At 44.5% G+C, this 17,372-nt stretch overlaps 1 protein-coding gene across 1 annotated transcript; it reads right to left on the reverse strand.

Moving 5' to 3' along the window:
* Window positions 1-772: 772 nt before the first annotated feature.
* hic2 (hypermethylated in cancer 2) lies at window positions 773-12,089 on the reverse strand. Its single transcript, XM_030105447.1, has 2 exons — window positions 11,994-12,089; window positions 773-2,637 (listed from the first exon to the last, which is right to left on the reverse strand). The coding sequence occupies exon 2, from the start codon at window positions 2,577-2,579 to the stop codon at window positions 813-815; it is 1,767 nt and encodes a 588-aa protein (XP_029961307.1). The 5' UTR covers window positions 2,580-2,637; window positions 11,994-12,089; the 3' UTR covers window positions 773-812.
* Between the last annotated feature and the right edge of the window lie 5,283 nt (window positions 12,090-17,372).

Below are 17,372 nucleotides of genomic sequence, written 5' to 3' on the forward strand. Positions count from 1 at the left end.
TTGAGTTCTTGCTGTATATAGTTAAATAAAAACTTTATCCAATGCCATCCCACCATAAACCTTCTTCAGGACTTTCAGTTAAAGCATGGAGATGGTCCCAAACCCAGTTAACCCTCCTCTTACATACAGATACCCATCACCACGCAGGCTATAAAGCTGTCTGGGATAAAATAATCTTTTTGCTGAATTATTGCCAGTACTGTTTGCACGGGTTCTTGTTTGTTTGGTTTTTTTTGGTCAAAATAGCGCTGGAGTACAGAGGGGACTCGAGTTAATCTTTTTTTGAGGAACCATCTGAACAACTCAATGCTCAAAAGGTAGAGGAGAGGAAGGCTGCTGAGCGGTATGAGGTGAGGGAAGGAGAGGTGGGGTGGGGGGGGGGGCTTGACATTATATCAGTACCCACATTCACATTTAACAGACCAGAAGTCATGCCACTCCACCATGGCTTTGTGACTTTGGAGAGAGACAGGAGCAAATTGTCCCTCTTAGAACTCCTGAGAGGTGAGCAGTCATTTGACAGAAACGATGACTTGATCCTTGCATCAACAAGATCCCACCATCACCACGAGCGCATTGTGTGGCTAACAGCTACATCATTCACTTAGCCAGGGCATCGTAAACTGGAATCAATTCGTAGAACTGTGTGTGTGGTTGTGTGCGTGTCTGTGTGCGTGTGAGGTCATGTGTGTGTGTATGCGTCTGGTTGTGAATGTGCATGTGTGCATTTCTTTGCTTTTTGAGATGGAAAAAGGTAGAGCAATGTTTCGGGTTTTTTTTCTATTCCCAGAGTTCTTTGGCTTGATGCATTTCTAAGAGGGCGAGGAGTGCATTCTCAGGTGACTGATGAGGTTGCGTTGCTGGGTAAACTTCCCCCCACATAGCTGGCATTCATACGGCTTCTCCCCCGAGTGGACGCGCATGTGCTCTGTCAGACGGTACTGGCGTGTGAAGCGCATGCCGCACTCTTCACATGCAAATGGCTTGAGGCCTAGGTGGCTACGCATGTGGCGAGTCATGGTTCCCCTCTGAGTGAACATTTTGCCACAGATGTTGCAGGGGAAGGGCCTGGTCAGCCAGTGGCTCTTTTCATGTTGTCTCAGCGTTGCCGGATCTTTGTAGCTCTTACTGCAGACTGTACACTTGAACGGACGGGCTTCAGAGCCAAAGTTGGAGGGACCCACAGGGGCTGAGAGGTCCTCTGCCTCCTCCTCGTCTTCTTCTTTCACAAAGGTCCCTCCCTCCTCTTTAATGTAGAGCTCATCCTCGGTGTGTGTCTCCACGTGAGCGTTGAGCTGCTCCGAGCTGGGGAAGCCTTTGCCACAGGGAATGCACACGTAGAGGTTGTCTCCAAATGCTGGCTCAAAACCTTCCTGCCGGTACACGTAGTTGGCGCTGTGGTGTCCCCCTCTGGTTCCTCGTCCTCCACCTCCCGCACTGTCTCCGTCACTCTGCCCACTCTCGTCACTGTGGTCCCGGCCGTTCTCTCCTCCGTCTTCCTCATCTTTACACGGGAGCGACTGGTCAGACGCAAAGCTTCCACTGCCGCCGCCTCCTCCAATCCCAGAAGAGCGGCCATCTTTAGGACCCACAATCACCCCGTTAACCAGCGGCCTGTCGTGATCTTCAGACTTCAAACCCGACGCCTCTTTCTTAGGCCACTCATTCTTGCGAGCACCCTGTCGGGATTTTTTCTGCGGCGGAGGCCCATCGGCCTGGTTTTGGGTTTCCTCTGAGGTTTTAGAGGAGTTGAGCTCCATGGTTTCTGAGACACAGGTGTCGACACCTGGGAGGGTGGTGGAGGAGTCATCCAGTGAGGCACTGTTGGTTGTGGATACTGAGGCAGATTGAGGGGATTCTTGGGAGATGCTGTGCGGGCTGAGGGCATCGGTGGCTGTGCCCGCAGAGGTGGGACTCTTCTTGGACAGGTCCAGTCCGAGGTCTGGCTCCCCAGCACTTCCTCCACTGCTGAGGTTACCGTTACTGCTGCCTTTTTCCCCGTTTCCGTTCTTCCCAGAGCTGCCGATGTACATCTCATCGTCTGAGAGTTTGTCCCGAAGGCCTTCGTCTGGCTGAGGTTGGTCGGCATCGGAAGGGGTCGGAGGATAGTGGTTGTTGGGGCCAGCAGGGGTCGAGGAGGAAAGGCGCTGGCTGTTGAGGCGTAAGCGGCTGAGGGGACCTGGAGTGAAGGGTTTACCTGGGAGGGGTTTCCCACCACTGCGCTTAAGCTTCTTCCTGCACAGGGCGGCGAGGTCGTGGAGCTGGAGGTAGCTGGCTGCGGTTAAGAGGGCACTGAAGTTCTGTTCACTGCTCTGGTCTGACGAGGACAGGAGCTTCCCAGTGTAAATGAAGTCCAGAATTTGTCTGAATACAGAGGGGTTGACCATCTCTGTGTCGAGGTTAATGAGGTTATCGTGGAGGACCAAAGATTTGAAATAGATGCTGCTCGCAGCCAGGATGTTCTTGTGGGCACGGAAGAGTGCATTCTCCACCACGATGATAACGTCACACAGGAAGCCCTTGGTTCTCTGCTGGTTGAGTTGCAGCAGCAGTTGTTTGGCATGATTTGGCAGTTCCATTTCCTCCTTCCTTCTGTCCTTCTCTCACTCTCTCTTCCTACACGAGCACCACCTAAACCTGGGGAAAAAAAGAAGGAAAAAAAAAAGATGGTGTTGGGTTTGCATCTGAGGAAAATCAGCAGTATTCACCTAATATGATTATTAATGACAGGTTGTTGCATATACTAATGCTAAAGAAAACCAAAAATAAACAAATTCGACAAAAATACATAAAGCTGCATGAATAGATTCTCATACAAAAACAGAAATATTTCTCAGAAACGTTACGTTTTGTGTAAGAGTACTTTAACTCACAGTTGAGTCTCAGAGGTAAACTACACAGCAACAATTAAAATGCATCTCTTCTGACACCCACACTGTGACTACATCAATCTAAGCTTTTAGCTCTCACGGGGAAATTGGCAAACTGTCAGTACAGCGTGCCACGTAATCACACGGAAGCTGAGAAACCAGAACCCTTCCTTCCCTCTCATCTTCCTTTTTAAACAAATTGCAACCCTGCGTGGATCAAGTTCTGATTGTACACATCGCCACTGTTGTGGTACAAAAGCCACAGGGGTGGAGAAAAAGAAAGGGTAAAGTAACTACTTTTCTAAGGTGCCTCCTCTCAGCTTTTCTTCCCTATCTCACCAGAGTAACTCTAGTTTCAGTGGGGTGCCCTCTTTGGAAACTCAGCTCACTCTCGTCTCCATTAGGTCATGGTAATGTCAGCCTTGCCCCATTGTCTGGGGGTGGGGGTCGGTGGCACAGCAGGGCCAGGGGTAGGGATTAGGTGACACCTGAGCAGGTAAAACTACACAAGAGCTTGGGCAGAGGAGGAGGGGGGAGGGTGTGGCTCAAAGACAAGGACAGCATCACTTGATCCCCCAGAGAGGCCCTCATTTATGGAAATAGGACAGCTGAATGCTATTCACTGATAAACTACATGCCGATGACCTACTGCAACCACATCAACCCATTTCTTTTCTGAAACTAGATACAGTTTACGACAAAAAACTTACTGCCACATGGAAGGGTGGAGGGAAGTAATAGTGTGCCATGGTTGAGGCAGCACAGCCTGTGTATGACTCATGTTCCCTGTGTTTTAAAACCCTTGGACTTGCTTGGAAAATGGACACACATCTTTAATGCCCCTGACCACAGCAGGGTATACCGCATTACAAGAGATTACCCAGTAATGCAGTGAAATGCTCGACTCAAGCTGTAAATACATGTGCAAATGTGCCATTTTAACCCCATGCCAACTGGGAGATTTAATGAAAATCATGTTCCATAATGCACAGCAGGAAGGAGAGCAGTAGTTCCTAAACTGAGCTCGGCTGACCAAAGCATCCCAAATCCTTTCAAGGACATCAAAAGTTCCATTAATCACTTTACTGTCATAAAAGCCGTCAATCCCAAACTTGAGTTTGATCAAAAATCCAATGCAGACATGTTTTTTCAAAGATATATACTGACCAAAAATAGAAAGTATAAAGTTCTACAATATTCATCTCTCACCTGTTTAGTAGTTTAATTTGTTCTACAGGAAACAATCGACACGGAAGGCTACATAGGCACAAAGTATATTTAAGTACAATCCTCACAACTGTCTTTTCAATTTTTTAATTAAATTGGGATACTAAGATTTTGAATTGGCATTAAGTGATATCCAACATCACGCAGTTTTAAACGAAATCTCTTAAGAACTGGCCATCGATATCCAATCAGAGCCAAAATGAAGGAAATGACAAGATGAAATTTGTTCAACCCTTATCTTTATAAAAACTGTGAGTCATAGGCAATAATGGTACAAGAACAACTGGAGTAAAAATGCGAGCTGGAGATGGCTGGCTGATGTATCAAAGCCCACCCTGTCACAGTCAGACTAGCTGATACAATCAGCTGAAGTGATCATTACTCTCGGGCCCAGGCCTGGGCTTGCCTCCTCTGGTTTGACACTTCCCCTCATGCTCTTCTTCCCCTCCCCCCGTTCCTTCTCTGCACCTCTCCACCTTTCTCTATAACATCTCCACCCTCGCCAGCCTCTCACTGGACATGCAGACACATCTTTGGAACACCCCCCCCCCCCCCCCCCCCCCCCCCATCCCCCCTGACTGTGAATGAGAGCTGAGATCTGTTGCAAACTGTGCAACGGGAGTCTCCAGTGCTCAGCCCCGCAGGCGATAATGTAGAAGAGGGCTGCGAGAGAAAGGAGGGCCTCTGCTACGATGCCAGCCAGGAAGCCATATATCATTCAAGTCTCTCTCTTAACATACACACACACCTCTGCGGGCTTTACGGGGGATTCAAGAGGCTTTTCCAGCAGGTCCAACATAAAAGGGGGTTGGGCTCGGAGCAGCCAGCTCAGGAGGGGGGGAAAAAAAAAAAAAAAAAAAAAAACCTTCCCCCACCCCCCTCCTCTCTTCTCATCCCTCGTTCTTCTTCTCGACGCCCCCCCCCCCCCCCCCCACCACCAGCTACCCTCGCTCCCTGGCCCTCCCCTCAGTGCTGTGCTGTGCCGGCTGGATTCCAGGGAGCTACTAATGGATTACGGCTGATCTATATGCAGCTAGGGTGGGACACGTGTAGGCCCGGCTCCCCTTCCAGCGATGCTGCCCAGGAAAACAGGCACAACAACACAGGGCACCGACAGGCCTGTACCAACACAGCGGCTCTGCGTGCCCTCGCTGCACCTTGCGGAAACGTTTCCAGTGCTAGCTCTTGGCTGTTCTACACAGTTACAGTGTAAATCCAGGGATGGACGATCCATTCGAAAGAAGATGATCCCACAGGAACAGCAAGACGTTTCCAGTATGCAAGATGACTATAAAGTTACACAGTAGGCCAGCAAAGTTTCTTGCAGAGTTGGATTCTGAAGCCAGTTCTGTTAGTTGGCATGCAGGGTGAGGGATGGCATGATAGGTGGTCAAGAGGGTCATAAGAAACAAGACTTGCTCCGACCAAATATACCACCACATACCATCCACAGCCAGCCTTGGGCTTGGGACTGTAACAGACCAGGGTAGTCGGTGCCCTTCAAACATAGGCACAGGATCAGCTTACCTTGCTGGGAGTGTTAACCTTCTCAGAAACGATGGCTTAATGATAGAGGGGGCAGCCTCATTTAAAAAAAACACCACACTTTACTGCTCAGTCTCAGCCATGACAGTTTTTTTCTCCTCCCGGATGCCAGCTCATGAATGAAGGAGTACAGGGATGTTTACATACAAGTGACAGACATGATCAGGATAATGTAAACTACTGCGGGTCATAAATGCCCTGGGGAGTAAATAAATGTTGGTTTTAAATGGATTTCACTGGTTATACTAGAAATTAGGATGATCAGGATGGACCTATTTCAATGCTGCCTGTCAGTGCGTTCTTTTTTAACAAGGAGTTTATAGATTAAACATTGAGTCAGTAAACTGTTTAGAGCCGGTGTTCATGCAGCGAAGGTGACCGAGAGCGCAGTGGGCTGTGGCACTAATCTCCTGAACAGAGGGTAGAGAGCCAAGAGAGAGGGCAGAGGTGAGGCAAAGTCCTGTGGCGCAATAACAAAACACACCCTACTACTGTGAAAGGTCATCTGCTAACAACCGGCGCAAAAGAACGGGCAAGTTTAAAAGAAAAAAGTAAAGAAAAACACTTGCTTTCTTGTTGGGTATTCTTTCATTGTGGCTTGGTTGAAGAAAATGAAGGACAGAATTTTTAGAATTGTCACAGTCTGCAAGAGCAGGCAGAGATGAGAGACAGACTGAAGTAGGCAATGAAAGGCAATCATGTACAGGAGCGAAACGGCCTCCCTGTGAGCATGCACTGAGGGACAGTGCACTTAAACACATGCACACACAGCACACACACACAGAATATGCTGGTGGGCAGAGGGAGTGGGGGAGGGGTTAGGGGGATGGTACAAAGCCAGTTTGAAATACAAACACCAAGCAACCACCTCTGAGCCATTTCAACAGGGCTCGCGCTGCTGCATGGGTAAAGGCCGATTCAGGCAGGGCTCGTGGGTACTGAAACGGTCGGGCGTACAGAACCGCGGCGAGCAGGAGAACAGCCCACAACACAATGAGGAGATTAACCCAAACAGCTGGACTTCTCGGCAAACTACTCTACACGCTCCTTTACATAACGGTCATATCTGCGCCGCTGAAGGAAAAGCCTCAAACCTCACTGCGAACATGCATCACGATTTCAGACACCAGTCCGCTTTTAAACAGTGACTGTTTGATTGTGCCAACAAAAACAGACAACTGGTTTCTCTTAACAATGAAATTACAACAGGGCGATTGAAAATAATATCTACAGTCAAATTTAATTACAAAGTAATTACATTCCACGCGATGTTTTCACCTCGCAAGGTTGAAGTCAATTAAAAGGTGGGGTTGTTTATGGGCAAGCTCTGCAGCAGGAAGGTAAAATGTAATTATTCTTCACAAATAGTCTGCTATTGAGATGTGGAACTTGGAATGCTTATTTTACTTATAAAATGATATCACTATGACTGTTTCCATTCACAACACAGTATTTTCTGTCACAGAGGCACTTTCACTTGTCTACACAAACACGAGGAAGGCTGTATTAGAACGACTAGAAATGAGAAACAATGTCAGTCAGGCTTCTGTTGAACATGAGCAACGAGTAATGCAATGATTTATACAACTCTTGAATAAATAGGACGACCATCCTTTTTCATTAACAAAAAAGGCAATGCATTTGTTGGTCAGACACAGAATCCAAGCCACTTAGTCACAGAAAATACACTATTACCGTTGCATCCAAAGCAATTTTACAATGGAAGCGATCATTACCAGATTCACAAATACATCAAGGGAACAGCTTCCATGCAGAGCCAAATGCTTTTGTCTATTTTTTTTTCCTACAGAAATTACCAAGGGCGAAATAACAAGTGAAACCACTTGCTGCAGTCTTGGCTGCAAATAAAAACCTGTCGACACTCATGCCTCTTATGAGAAACGGTTAAATGGCCGTGATGCTGAGAAACTGCTGAATTCTGGACACTGACCCAATTCTGAAAAGAATCTTTTCAGAGAAACTGCGGGAGAGATACCCGTGTGCCAAGAAAAAAAAAAGAAAAAGAAAAAAGAAGGCAACCAGAATTAAAGTCTTATTCCTGTTGAATTGTTTTATGAATTTCTCAATTCACAATGCTGGTGAACAGGTGCACGATCATACTGTTGCGAGAGTGAAGGAGGGAGTGCACGTTTTGCACCAGGCATGCAGCAGTCTGGGAAGAAACCTTCCAATTAAGACTCATTTTCTGTCAGGCGGCTCAGCCATGTTGCAGACAAACAAGTTCTGCCAAGGGTGCAGTGGAATGAAAAGAGCCATGCTCATTTCACCACAGGAGGGGGGGCAGTAATTGCTGTACACCCCAGATGTGCCAGTACCGCACTGCAAAGGAACGCAAAGGCGACACACACCAACCCTGTGAAAAACTTAACCTTCAATCACACTCAATTCTCAGGGAAACTGCTTTTTTTTTCCCTGACGATATTTTCAAAAGAGTGAGTGCAAATGATTTCCTTTCTATAACGAAGCAACGGTAGTGCGAGTCTCTACATCATAACAGCGGAGAATGATTCGTCTCTCCTGCTCTGGAGGTCAGCGGGAGGTAATCACTGATGCTGCAGCTAAATCTAGTAGAGCAAAAAAACAAAAACAAGGCTTCTCTTTCATGAGTGCATTTCCCTTCTTTAGCATGAACTACAGGGAGTGTGCCAGTTATCTCCTCGTAACTCTGTGACAATTCATCAACATGACATGGTTCACTGTTATGATTAAAAAGCTCAGCATTAAAGACAAGAGGCCAGATCACAAAATCAGTCATGAATGAGCAGACTACACTACCTTTACTAAATACCTTCCTGATATACTGTGTTTACTGGCACATGTCAGCTTTTTTGTGTACAAAGCTGTTAAAGTTCTCTTAAATGAATATTCAGTGTTTTTGTATTATATTCCCTCCATTATCAATGACAGCCAAAATATTAAACACGTCGACAAGAAATAGGTCAAACCCTATCATGCTTGAATAGTGACGTCTGATGGATGTTTTGACTTTACTCATTTGTTTTCTATCATGACAAATTAGCTGATATCATATTTCCTTTGGCGTTTCAGCAGACAACGTTGGTGTCAACGGTCTCATGCCTGTATGGACACACATTTTAAGTGTGTGCACAGAAGTCAAATTAAGCTTAAAGCATGGAATTTATTAGATTTTTAACTGATGATTTACATTATAATAAAACACAGAGCCACGACAGAGTGTGTTGTGTTTCGTAGCTCATCATCAGCACAACCTGAGGAAAAGCTACATGACTGAAAAACAAACAACTCGGGACATTCAATGCCAATAAAAGCAGCACTTAAATCGACATTACTGTAACACGGGGTGTACCCTCATCCAAACTGAAGTAATCAACCCCTTTACTCACATGAGCGCACGACTGGCGTGATAAAGTGGCCTCTGTCTTGAGAGAATCAACTTGATGAGATAAACATGAAAAAAAAAAAAAAGCAGAAGACCACATGACACGGTCATCATGCTTTGGCTAAAGGACAAGGCATGCCGGGCGAGGAGGGAGACGGAGACGGTCCCGAATGGTTCAAGTTTTACAGAGTTGCTACTGCTGCTGCCCCTACCCACCCCCTCCCCTCCTCTTCTTCATCTTCTTCGCCTCCTCCTTCTCTACCCTTTAGACACTGCATAACCTTCTGGCTATCAGTACGACATTCCACATTCTTCTCCTTAAAGAACAACAACAACCCTGCCCCGAGGTGCTTTATCCACACTGAGCAAACCAAACTGCCCTCAAAAAGGCACAGTCTGACAGAGCGGGCAGATCTGAGTAGCCAAGCACAATCTATAAGTCCTCGTCCAGCACGTCAGCAGAACATATAGCCTAAGTAGCCTTACTGCGGAGCACTGGCTGCCCACACATGCCACTGTAAGCCACGATCAGTGCTCACAGGATGCTGTATGTGTGTGTCTGTGTGCGTGTGTGTGTGTGTGTGTTGAGAAGTGGAAGAAACAAGGAGGGTGAGGCAAGACCAAGCTGCCGATCATGAGGATCATGAGGCACACGTACAGACACAGACACACATTGCAGGCCTTACCCTTCAGGCCAGAGCTTGTGGACCACTGTAATCAATAAGACTATAGTCACACTGATCAGTTGACATGACTCGGTGTCTTTAATGACGTAAATGAACTTGTTTTACCCACGCTATTAGATAACAGACTTCTAAAAGTTACCAAACAATAAAAGACTGTGGCAGGGTGAACAATTAAATGTGGTGCAGATCACAGCTTAGCTGCCGCTTAACCACAAAAATACACTGTTGGTGTTTATTTAACTATTGGACATAGAGGATTTGTTAATCACACATTATCTCTATGCTTAAGTTAATCAGAATTTGAGAGACTGATTGGAAAGACAGTGGGCGCACAAACACTGTATTCAAGCTTTGCTGCTGCAACAAATACAGCATTAAGATGATCAGATGCTTAAGGCCGTAAAGCCGAGAGTCTTATTCCAGCTTTAGAGGCATGAACAAATTAGATCATGTAGATAAAGTGTAAAATGTATTCAGATGTGCCTAAACTAGTCCTGATAATCCAGTGCTTGTCAGCGTGAATGTTGTGATGTACCAGTCGGATAGTCACGGCCAAGCAGGCAGAGCCACTGACAACTGGAACCACTTCTGACTGGGTGTAACCGGCCTAAATGACGCCTTGTAATCTACATACTATAGGCTGCTGCACCCTGCAAAGCAGGATCACACAGAACAACACAACAGGTTAGAAAACAATGACGTGAAATCAGCATTACTGAAACCTTCCCTAAGCTTTGTGGAGGAAAAAATTTGTGCCAAGTGCAAACACAACCCCTTACACACATTATTTTACATGCATTTCTATAGTTAAATGACATCGCTCCTACCAAGACCGCTTAAACAAAGCAAAACATTCATGCAATTACAACCAAATGTTTACCTGGAGAGTTATTAAAGTGTCACTTCACCCAAGTGGTTTAACTCTAAGTGTTGCTCAGTTAAAGCAACGAACTGTGGAACAGGAATATGTGGAAAAGTGTTTTACCAGACACGAAATTTAGATGTGGGGGTGAAAAAAAAAAGAAGAAAAACAGCAACCAGTCAAAAGAACAGGCCTTATTGACATTCCTGAGCCTTATTATCACCGTGCCCCTTGGTACTTTAACAACTCTAATCACCCGAGGAGCAGGGCCGCTGCTTTCACATCTGACCACATGCATTGTTTGATAAACAATCAAGTGATAAGTGCCTGATGAAAATGCAGCCTCTAACAACCGGAGGGTCGAGCCGCCGAGGTGTCCCCGTTCGGTTTGGCCAGACCCTCATTGATATCCGCATATCGGTTTCTATGAAAACACGCCAGTTTTAGGTCACAGTGTAACGTTACACCCACACTGTAGCCGATCACAAAGATGGTCGATGTATAGCACTGGTCCACCTATAGGCTAAAAAAGACATATACAATCCGCTGCATCGATATAAGCCGTGGAAACGTTTTCAAACCACGAATAAACCGCGTCTACACTGTACTCGGTGTGTTTACAACTCACTTTGGTTAAATCGCGTTTAATTAGCTATACCTAAAACCAAGGGGGCTTAACCTATTTATAAACAATTCAGATTACACCGTTCGCAGCGACTGCATTTGCTTACATTTCCAGATTATCGAGTGATAGCGCACAAACACTGTGCGTAAAACCCACAAGATCGCTTCGTGTTCGATTAACGATGAGCGCAATTAAATGACGATTTGAAGGAGAATAAAAAAAAAAGTCGACTGAGCTTACACGATAGGAATCGATCTGAAATTAAAAAGCTCCGCTCATCTGTTCACATCGTGGCAAAACAATTCCATCGATCACACTGGATTACAAACCGGAGATGTGAAGAATATGGGGACATTTGGATGAACGCGGAGCGACGAGCCGTGCGTGGATCCCCTCTCACGCCTGATGTGCTTTGCCAGCCTGGTGATCGTTTGGTACACACTCGTCCTGCGGGGGCATCTCTCGTAATCTAAGCGACACCAAAATAAACGCCACAACATTTGCGAACGATCCGCGCCGTTTGTTCCAAAAAGCCACTCGCGACGAACACGAGCGGAAAACGTGGGCTTTCTCCGCTTGCCCAGCAGGCTGGTTGAGCCAGAATAGGCACCTTTTTTTTTTTTTTGTTGGCACGCCGTGGAAAGAAGGGGAGAAAAAAAAAACACCGAAAAGCCGTGCGGTTTCTGCAGCAGCTGTAGAGGAAGGAAAAAAACCACCCGATCAAAACGCGCACGAAGGACGCTCCGTAACTCGGTCACAAATCCACCTGAAACCGGAGGGAATTTCTTATAAATACCTTAATACATCGGTAGGACTGCTCTCAAGCGTTCTTTACCATCCTCTTGCTCATCTCACAGCCTTCGGGACGCCATGTTGCAAGCTTATGACGTTAGGCTTCCTCACCCCTGACCCACATTTGAATAGGAACCAGCCCGGAGCGCAGCAGAGAACACATCACACCGTGTGGGAGGGTTCGACCACTTCCCTCAGCCCGGGATCCCTCTGGCAACTTTACCTGCAAAGATGGCAGAGAGAAAGAGGAAGAGACGTCTCCAAACAGGGCCTTCTTCCTCCGGCAGCCCCCACTCAGCCCTGCTGCCACATACTGATCAACGCAAAAAGTATCTGAATATACCCTTATGTGGTGCCAACTGGATAAATACAAAAAATAAAAAAATCGTCCTGAAGTCGAAGGTTTCGACTGTTCTTTCACCAACACATTTTAAAAATGAGGAATTTAGTGGTTTTATTTGTGTTTTTACAAATATGCGGTTGTGCAGATATACATATTTTATTGTAATAAAACGCTCAAAGCTTTAGTGTAGATTCAATAAAGTGATATTTTTAAAGATTTCGTTCATGCAGAACAGGTTTTCTCGAAGAAAAAAAAATCCAGGGCTTTCAATGTGTAATAATTTGATTTCAGTGTGATTAATATACAATAAATCTCCACATCTACATTGTAATTCAGTTTAATGAGATATTTTGATGTGAATTGGTGCCTGAAGTTCCAAACAGCCATCCCCATGACTGATAAAATGCTTATTTTCACTGATTTGCATTGTTTTTGTGTTTTATGTGTTGTATCTTGGCAGGTTTTTACAGTGTTTACTCTGGATGATCACTTTCAAGGCTGGCTTTTACATTTGTATGTTGGACATTATTTTTATTTCATTCGAACTGTGGCTGTTGTTTTAAGAATCTGCATAATGATGGAAATAAAATAGGCATGGCAGGAATATTTCAGGTTCACAGACTGGGCACCAGATGTGCGGAAGTGTAGTGATATGCAGGCTCCTCCTCTTTGCATGGAAAACCCAGACCCCCTCAGCCAATAGGAAGCTGGACATAACCTCACCGAGGGGTTTCTTTGACACAGGTATTTCTTCATCCCCCCATCAAATACTTTTATTGTAATTGTGCAACCTGATGGTAAAAAGTGATTGTCGCATGTACAAACCTCCCACACGTTTTTAATCCCATCCCTCATGTGTTGTTTGTGGCCCCCCATTCAGCGCATGTCCACGTTATGGCTCAGTGCCAAAGCGCTCGTCTGACACTGTGTGGTTTCCTCGGAAACTGCATCTTCTGGGTGGATGTTCATTAAACCGAGTTGCGTAATTTTAGGGTCCGAAGGCACTCAGGATGTTTTCAGACTGATTTTTTTAACTGACACTAGTTTAAAGAGGGAACAGCATCTACTAAAGCAAAGCTGGACTAGATGCAAACTTCTAGGTTAGGGATTCTGAAACCTCAAAGATCAAATGGAAAGACGCACAATTTCAGCTTTGTTTTTTTTTAGGGATTAAATTTTAAATAATTCTACAGGAATAACCCCATTCATAAAAAAAAACAAAACAAAACAAAAAAAAAAAACTACACGATCATATTTCTTTTAAATAATTCATATTGTGGAGTCACTTTTTTTCTTAACATGACTTTATTCTGCAGAAATGTCAACATAATGAGAAATAACCAAGAACAAATCCAGTTAAAAAAAAAAAAAACAAAAAAACAAAACAATCAGCCGTCGGATTTGATGAGTCAGGCCAATTGAAAGTCATCCAAGACAGCAAAGAAAGAGTCGTCGGCGTTGTTTTACGCACCGCTGGCATCAACATCCTGCAAATAACGATCCAAGGTTTTTTATTTATAGGACCCGGTAACTGAATGCTTCGAGGGGCCAAGACGTCGATGATTCCTGCTTTGTCATGAAAAGAAAAGAGAAAAATACATCGGATTGCATTATTATTTTGGAGTCATCATGGCAGATACACATGAAGCTTCTGGGAGGCAAAGAAAAAAAAAGGCAGTAAATATGGAGAGGAAATTGCGAAGTTTATATCATGGTAAAATGTGGAATGGCAGAAAGTTGTGGGGGATAATTTAACAAATCATGAACGGAGTGAAGTGACCAGACAGGCAGCCTCTCACCTCCTCCTGCAGCAGGGTCTCCACACTTTGGTGAGCAGCGTGGCTCTGAGCGCAGAGCAGCCTCTGATGTACAGAAGGGGGGTCAGAGCAGCGTTAATTCTGGGCAGAATGCGGAGTGGGTCAGTGCCTTCATTCTTAAAGTTATAGCACGTTCTCCCAATGAAATTACAGGTGATGATATGGATGAATATTGGGAGCCAGGTCGCCAAGAAACACGCAGCCACCACCAGTATGAGATAGACGGAGGAGCGCTTGTTGTCCCTCTCCTCGGAGGGCGGCTCCCTCTCCAGCTGATACCTGGCGATGATGAACAGCTTGATGTTCAGCCCGATCATTATTATCACCGTGAAAATGTTGCCAATAAATGTACCAATGCCTGTGATCTTCTTGGCAATCCCGAGCGTGACCAGGTTGTTCATCGCCACGATCAGGAAAGCGTAAACCCAGTAAGCAACCACGACCCCCAGGGTCCTGTTTCGGGTCATGCGCTGCGCGTACTTGAAGGGGGCCACCACGGCGTGGTACCTGTCCGCCTGCGCGGCCAGGATGGCCATGTAAGACAAGCCCAAAAACGTGGGCGCAATGTAAAACGTTCTCGTCGGGGAATCATAGGTATCTCTTATGTCAAGAACTCCCACATAATAGTAGGACACGCCGCTGCAGATGTCGCTGAAGCAGGTGCTCAGCATGTACATGAAGCGGTTCTCGCCGCGCAGCGCCTTGTTCAGCATGATGGACAAAAACACAGACACGTTCAGGAAAAGGATGGTTGCAGCCAGAAAAATGCTAAAGAGGAATATCAACACATTTCCGAAACTATTGAGGGGTACGACAGGAGACAAGACCAGGCTGATGTTTCTCATCGGTGCGGAGAAGGTGCGCGCTTTGGTTCAGGGGCTCATTGCGCAGCGGAGACTCCCCGCAGAGCAGCTGTACCTGTACAGCCGAGGGCCTTCACGTCTCGCCAGACTTATATAGAGAGCACAGCCAAACTTACATGAGGAGTTTCTCCCTGAGAGTCTCTATTCCCCAGGACCACAGGCCAAGGATGGAGGTCAGCAGTCACTGAAATGCCAAGAAAAACAAATTACGAAATGATTAGGGTGCCATTTCAGCAGACTGATATTTTATCATCATCATATAGTCCCGTTAAAGTCTTTTTAAAGACTAAAATGCAGTTTTGTTGTTTTTTTTTTTTTGTGTTATGACTTTGAGATGTGATTCACATGGCAGCCCTTTTAGGCTCTGCAGCACATGACAATGTTACTTTCAATAGAATATTGTGTTAATCATATAGTTTAGACATTTTTTTTTAAATTGCATAAGAACTTTGAAAGTAAATTGTGTTTCAGTCAGATTTTATATTTGCACATTGTTCGTTCAATTTGCAGCTTTAATCTACAAGAAGACATCATTGTTGTTTGGTGTTTTTGGGGACCAGTCTCTCTTCGCCTTCAGTCTTGTGTACAGAAATTCTGTCATTTTGCTTATCAGTGCTGGGCAAGTAACTTTTAAAAGAAATCTGTGAAAAATTTTTTTAAAAGGTAATTAGTTATGTTCATTTCTTCAACTGAGTTACAGTATTTTAAGAGTAGCTAACTAATGAGGCAAAGTAACTATGGCATTACTTGAAAAAACGTGTTTAATATGTAAAATAATTTGAATTCCCTCTTAAAGGAACTATATGACGCATTTTCAATTATTTATTAAAAAACTGAATATATGATTAATTAAATAAATCGAATGAATTACAAACAGGAAACGTTAATCTAAATCATTCAAATGATGCTTTGTGATGGGACAAGAAGCCAACTTTCTCCCTAAGTAGAAGGATAATAAAACAATAGATGTCTGTACTTCCATGAAAGCTGCCTTTGAATGATCAGGGTCTCTCTATGGCTGTAGCTCTGTCGTCTCATGTGACACACATCTGATGACTCTTTTGAAATCTTCCTGACAGGAGTTTGCAACAATGTATCGGATTTAAATGACGTCACCATCTAGTGTTGACCAGCGATACAACTGAGCAGCTATGCTAATTAGACGATGACGTCACTAGAACGTCCTAGGCGAGGAGTTTGCAACAATGTATCGGTTTGAAAGCAACGTTGTATTTTTTTAAAGCACAATAAAGTGCTTTTTTTTCTGCAACAGACTGGTGACCAGAGTATACCCCAATTTCACCAAAAGCAGCTGTTATTAATTGGTTCCAGTGCCCTGTGACCCTGAATAGGACAAAGCAGCTAAGAAAATGGATGGATGGATGGATGAATGGATGAATGGATATTTAATTTGATTAATAAGCATTTAATGTAATTTTTATCATGATTTAGTATAAAACTCTCATTTAAATTATGATGACATTGTAATATGTAGCCTATAACACAACTCAGCATTCAATTCAGTTCAGCTTTATTTAAATAGTGCCAAGTACTGCCCAACCATTCCTAGAAACTTTAAAGGAAGGGGGCAGCCCCAGCTCCACACAGGTTCAGTGAGACACAGGTTCGGGATAGGAGTGATGGTCGACAGATAAGAATTGGCAATAAAAAAAGGATTATTTTTTCTCTATCAACAGAAAATCATGCTTAACAGAACATCTTGTCTAAAACAGAGGAGATGCAAAACGTAGGTTACATTTTAATGATCTCCTTTCCTGTTCGTTTGTACAGGAAAAATCATAAACCACTGGTGCACTAAACATGTATACTTCAGTAATTTTTAATTTTCTTCTATGAGTGGGTGTTAACATACACACAGACACACACACACACACATACATACACACACACACACACACTCAGCAACAAAACCACTAGTATTGCCTACCACCAGAGTATGTTTGTTTCAACAAACATGGCAAAAGCCATTCTCACAGATATTGAATGAAAATCTTATCTGAATTTATCTGTAAAGGCCAAATTATCAGTCCGGCCCATATCTAAATATTTTTTATACATATCAAGGCTGGAGTTAGGTTGTGAGAAAAAAAATCTTATTTGTTGTGGTTTTCTGAGTCTTCAGGTCATTTCCTTGATCATGAATTAAAAGGTCTTGCTTTGGATGTGGTAAAGCTTTATTGTAGACAAGCAACACGTTGTTGAAGCATGTGAGAGATCTGTCAGGATTATTGCTTTTTAAGCAGTCTCTTATACATCAATGAGTGATAGAGCCTGGTTTTTTACATCCTCCAATTGACTCTGCTCCACATAACAGAAATGATCAGGTGACATTCTCACTT

This window comes from Salarias fasciatus, chromosome 12, assembly GCF_902148845.1.
Source record: "Salarias fasciatus chromosome 12, fSalaFa1.1, whole genome shotgun sequence".
Taxonomy (NCBI): domain Eukaryota; kingdom Metazoa; phylum Chordata; class Actinopteri; order Blenniiformes; family Blenniidae; genus Salarias; species Salarias fasciatus.

Coding starts and splice junctions, on each gene's coding strand:
- hic2 (XM_030105447.1), bottom strand. CDS start 2,579: ATGGAACTGCCAAATCATGCCAAACAACTGCTGCTGCAACTCAACCAG.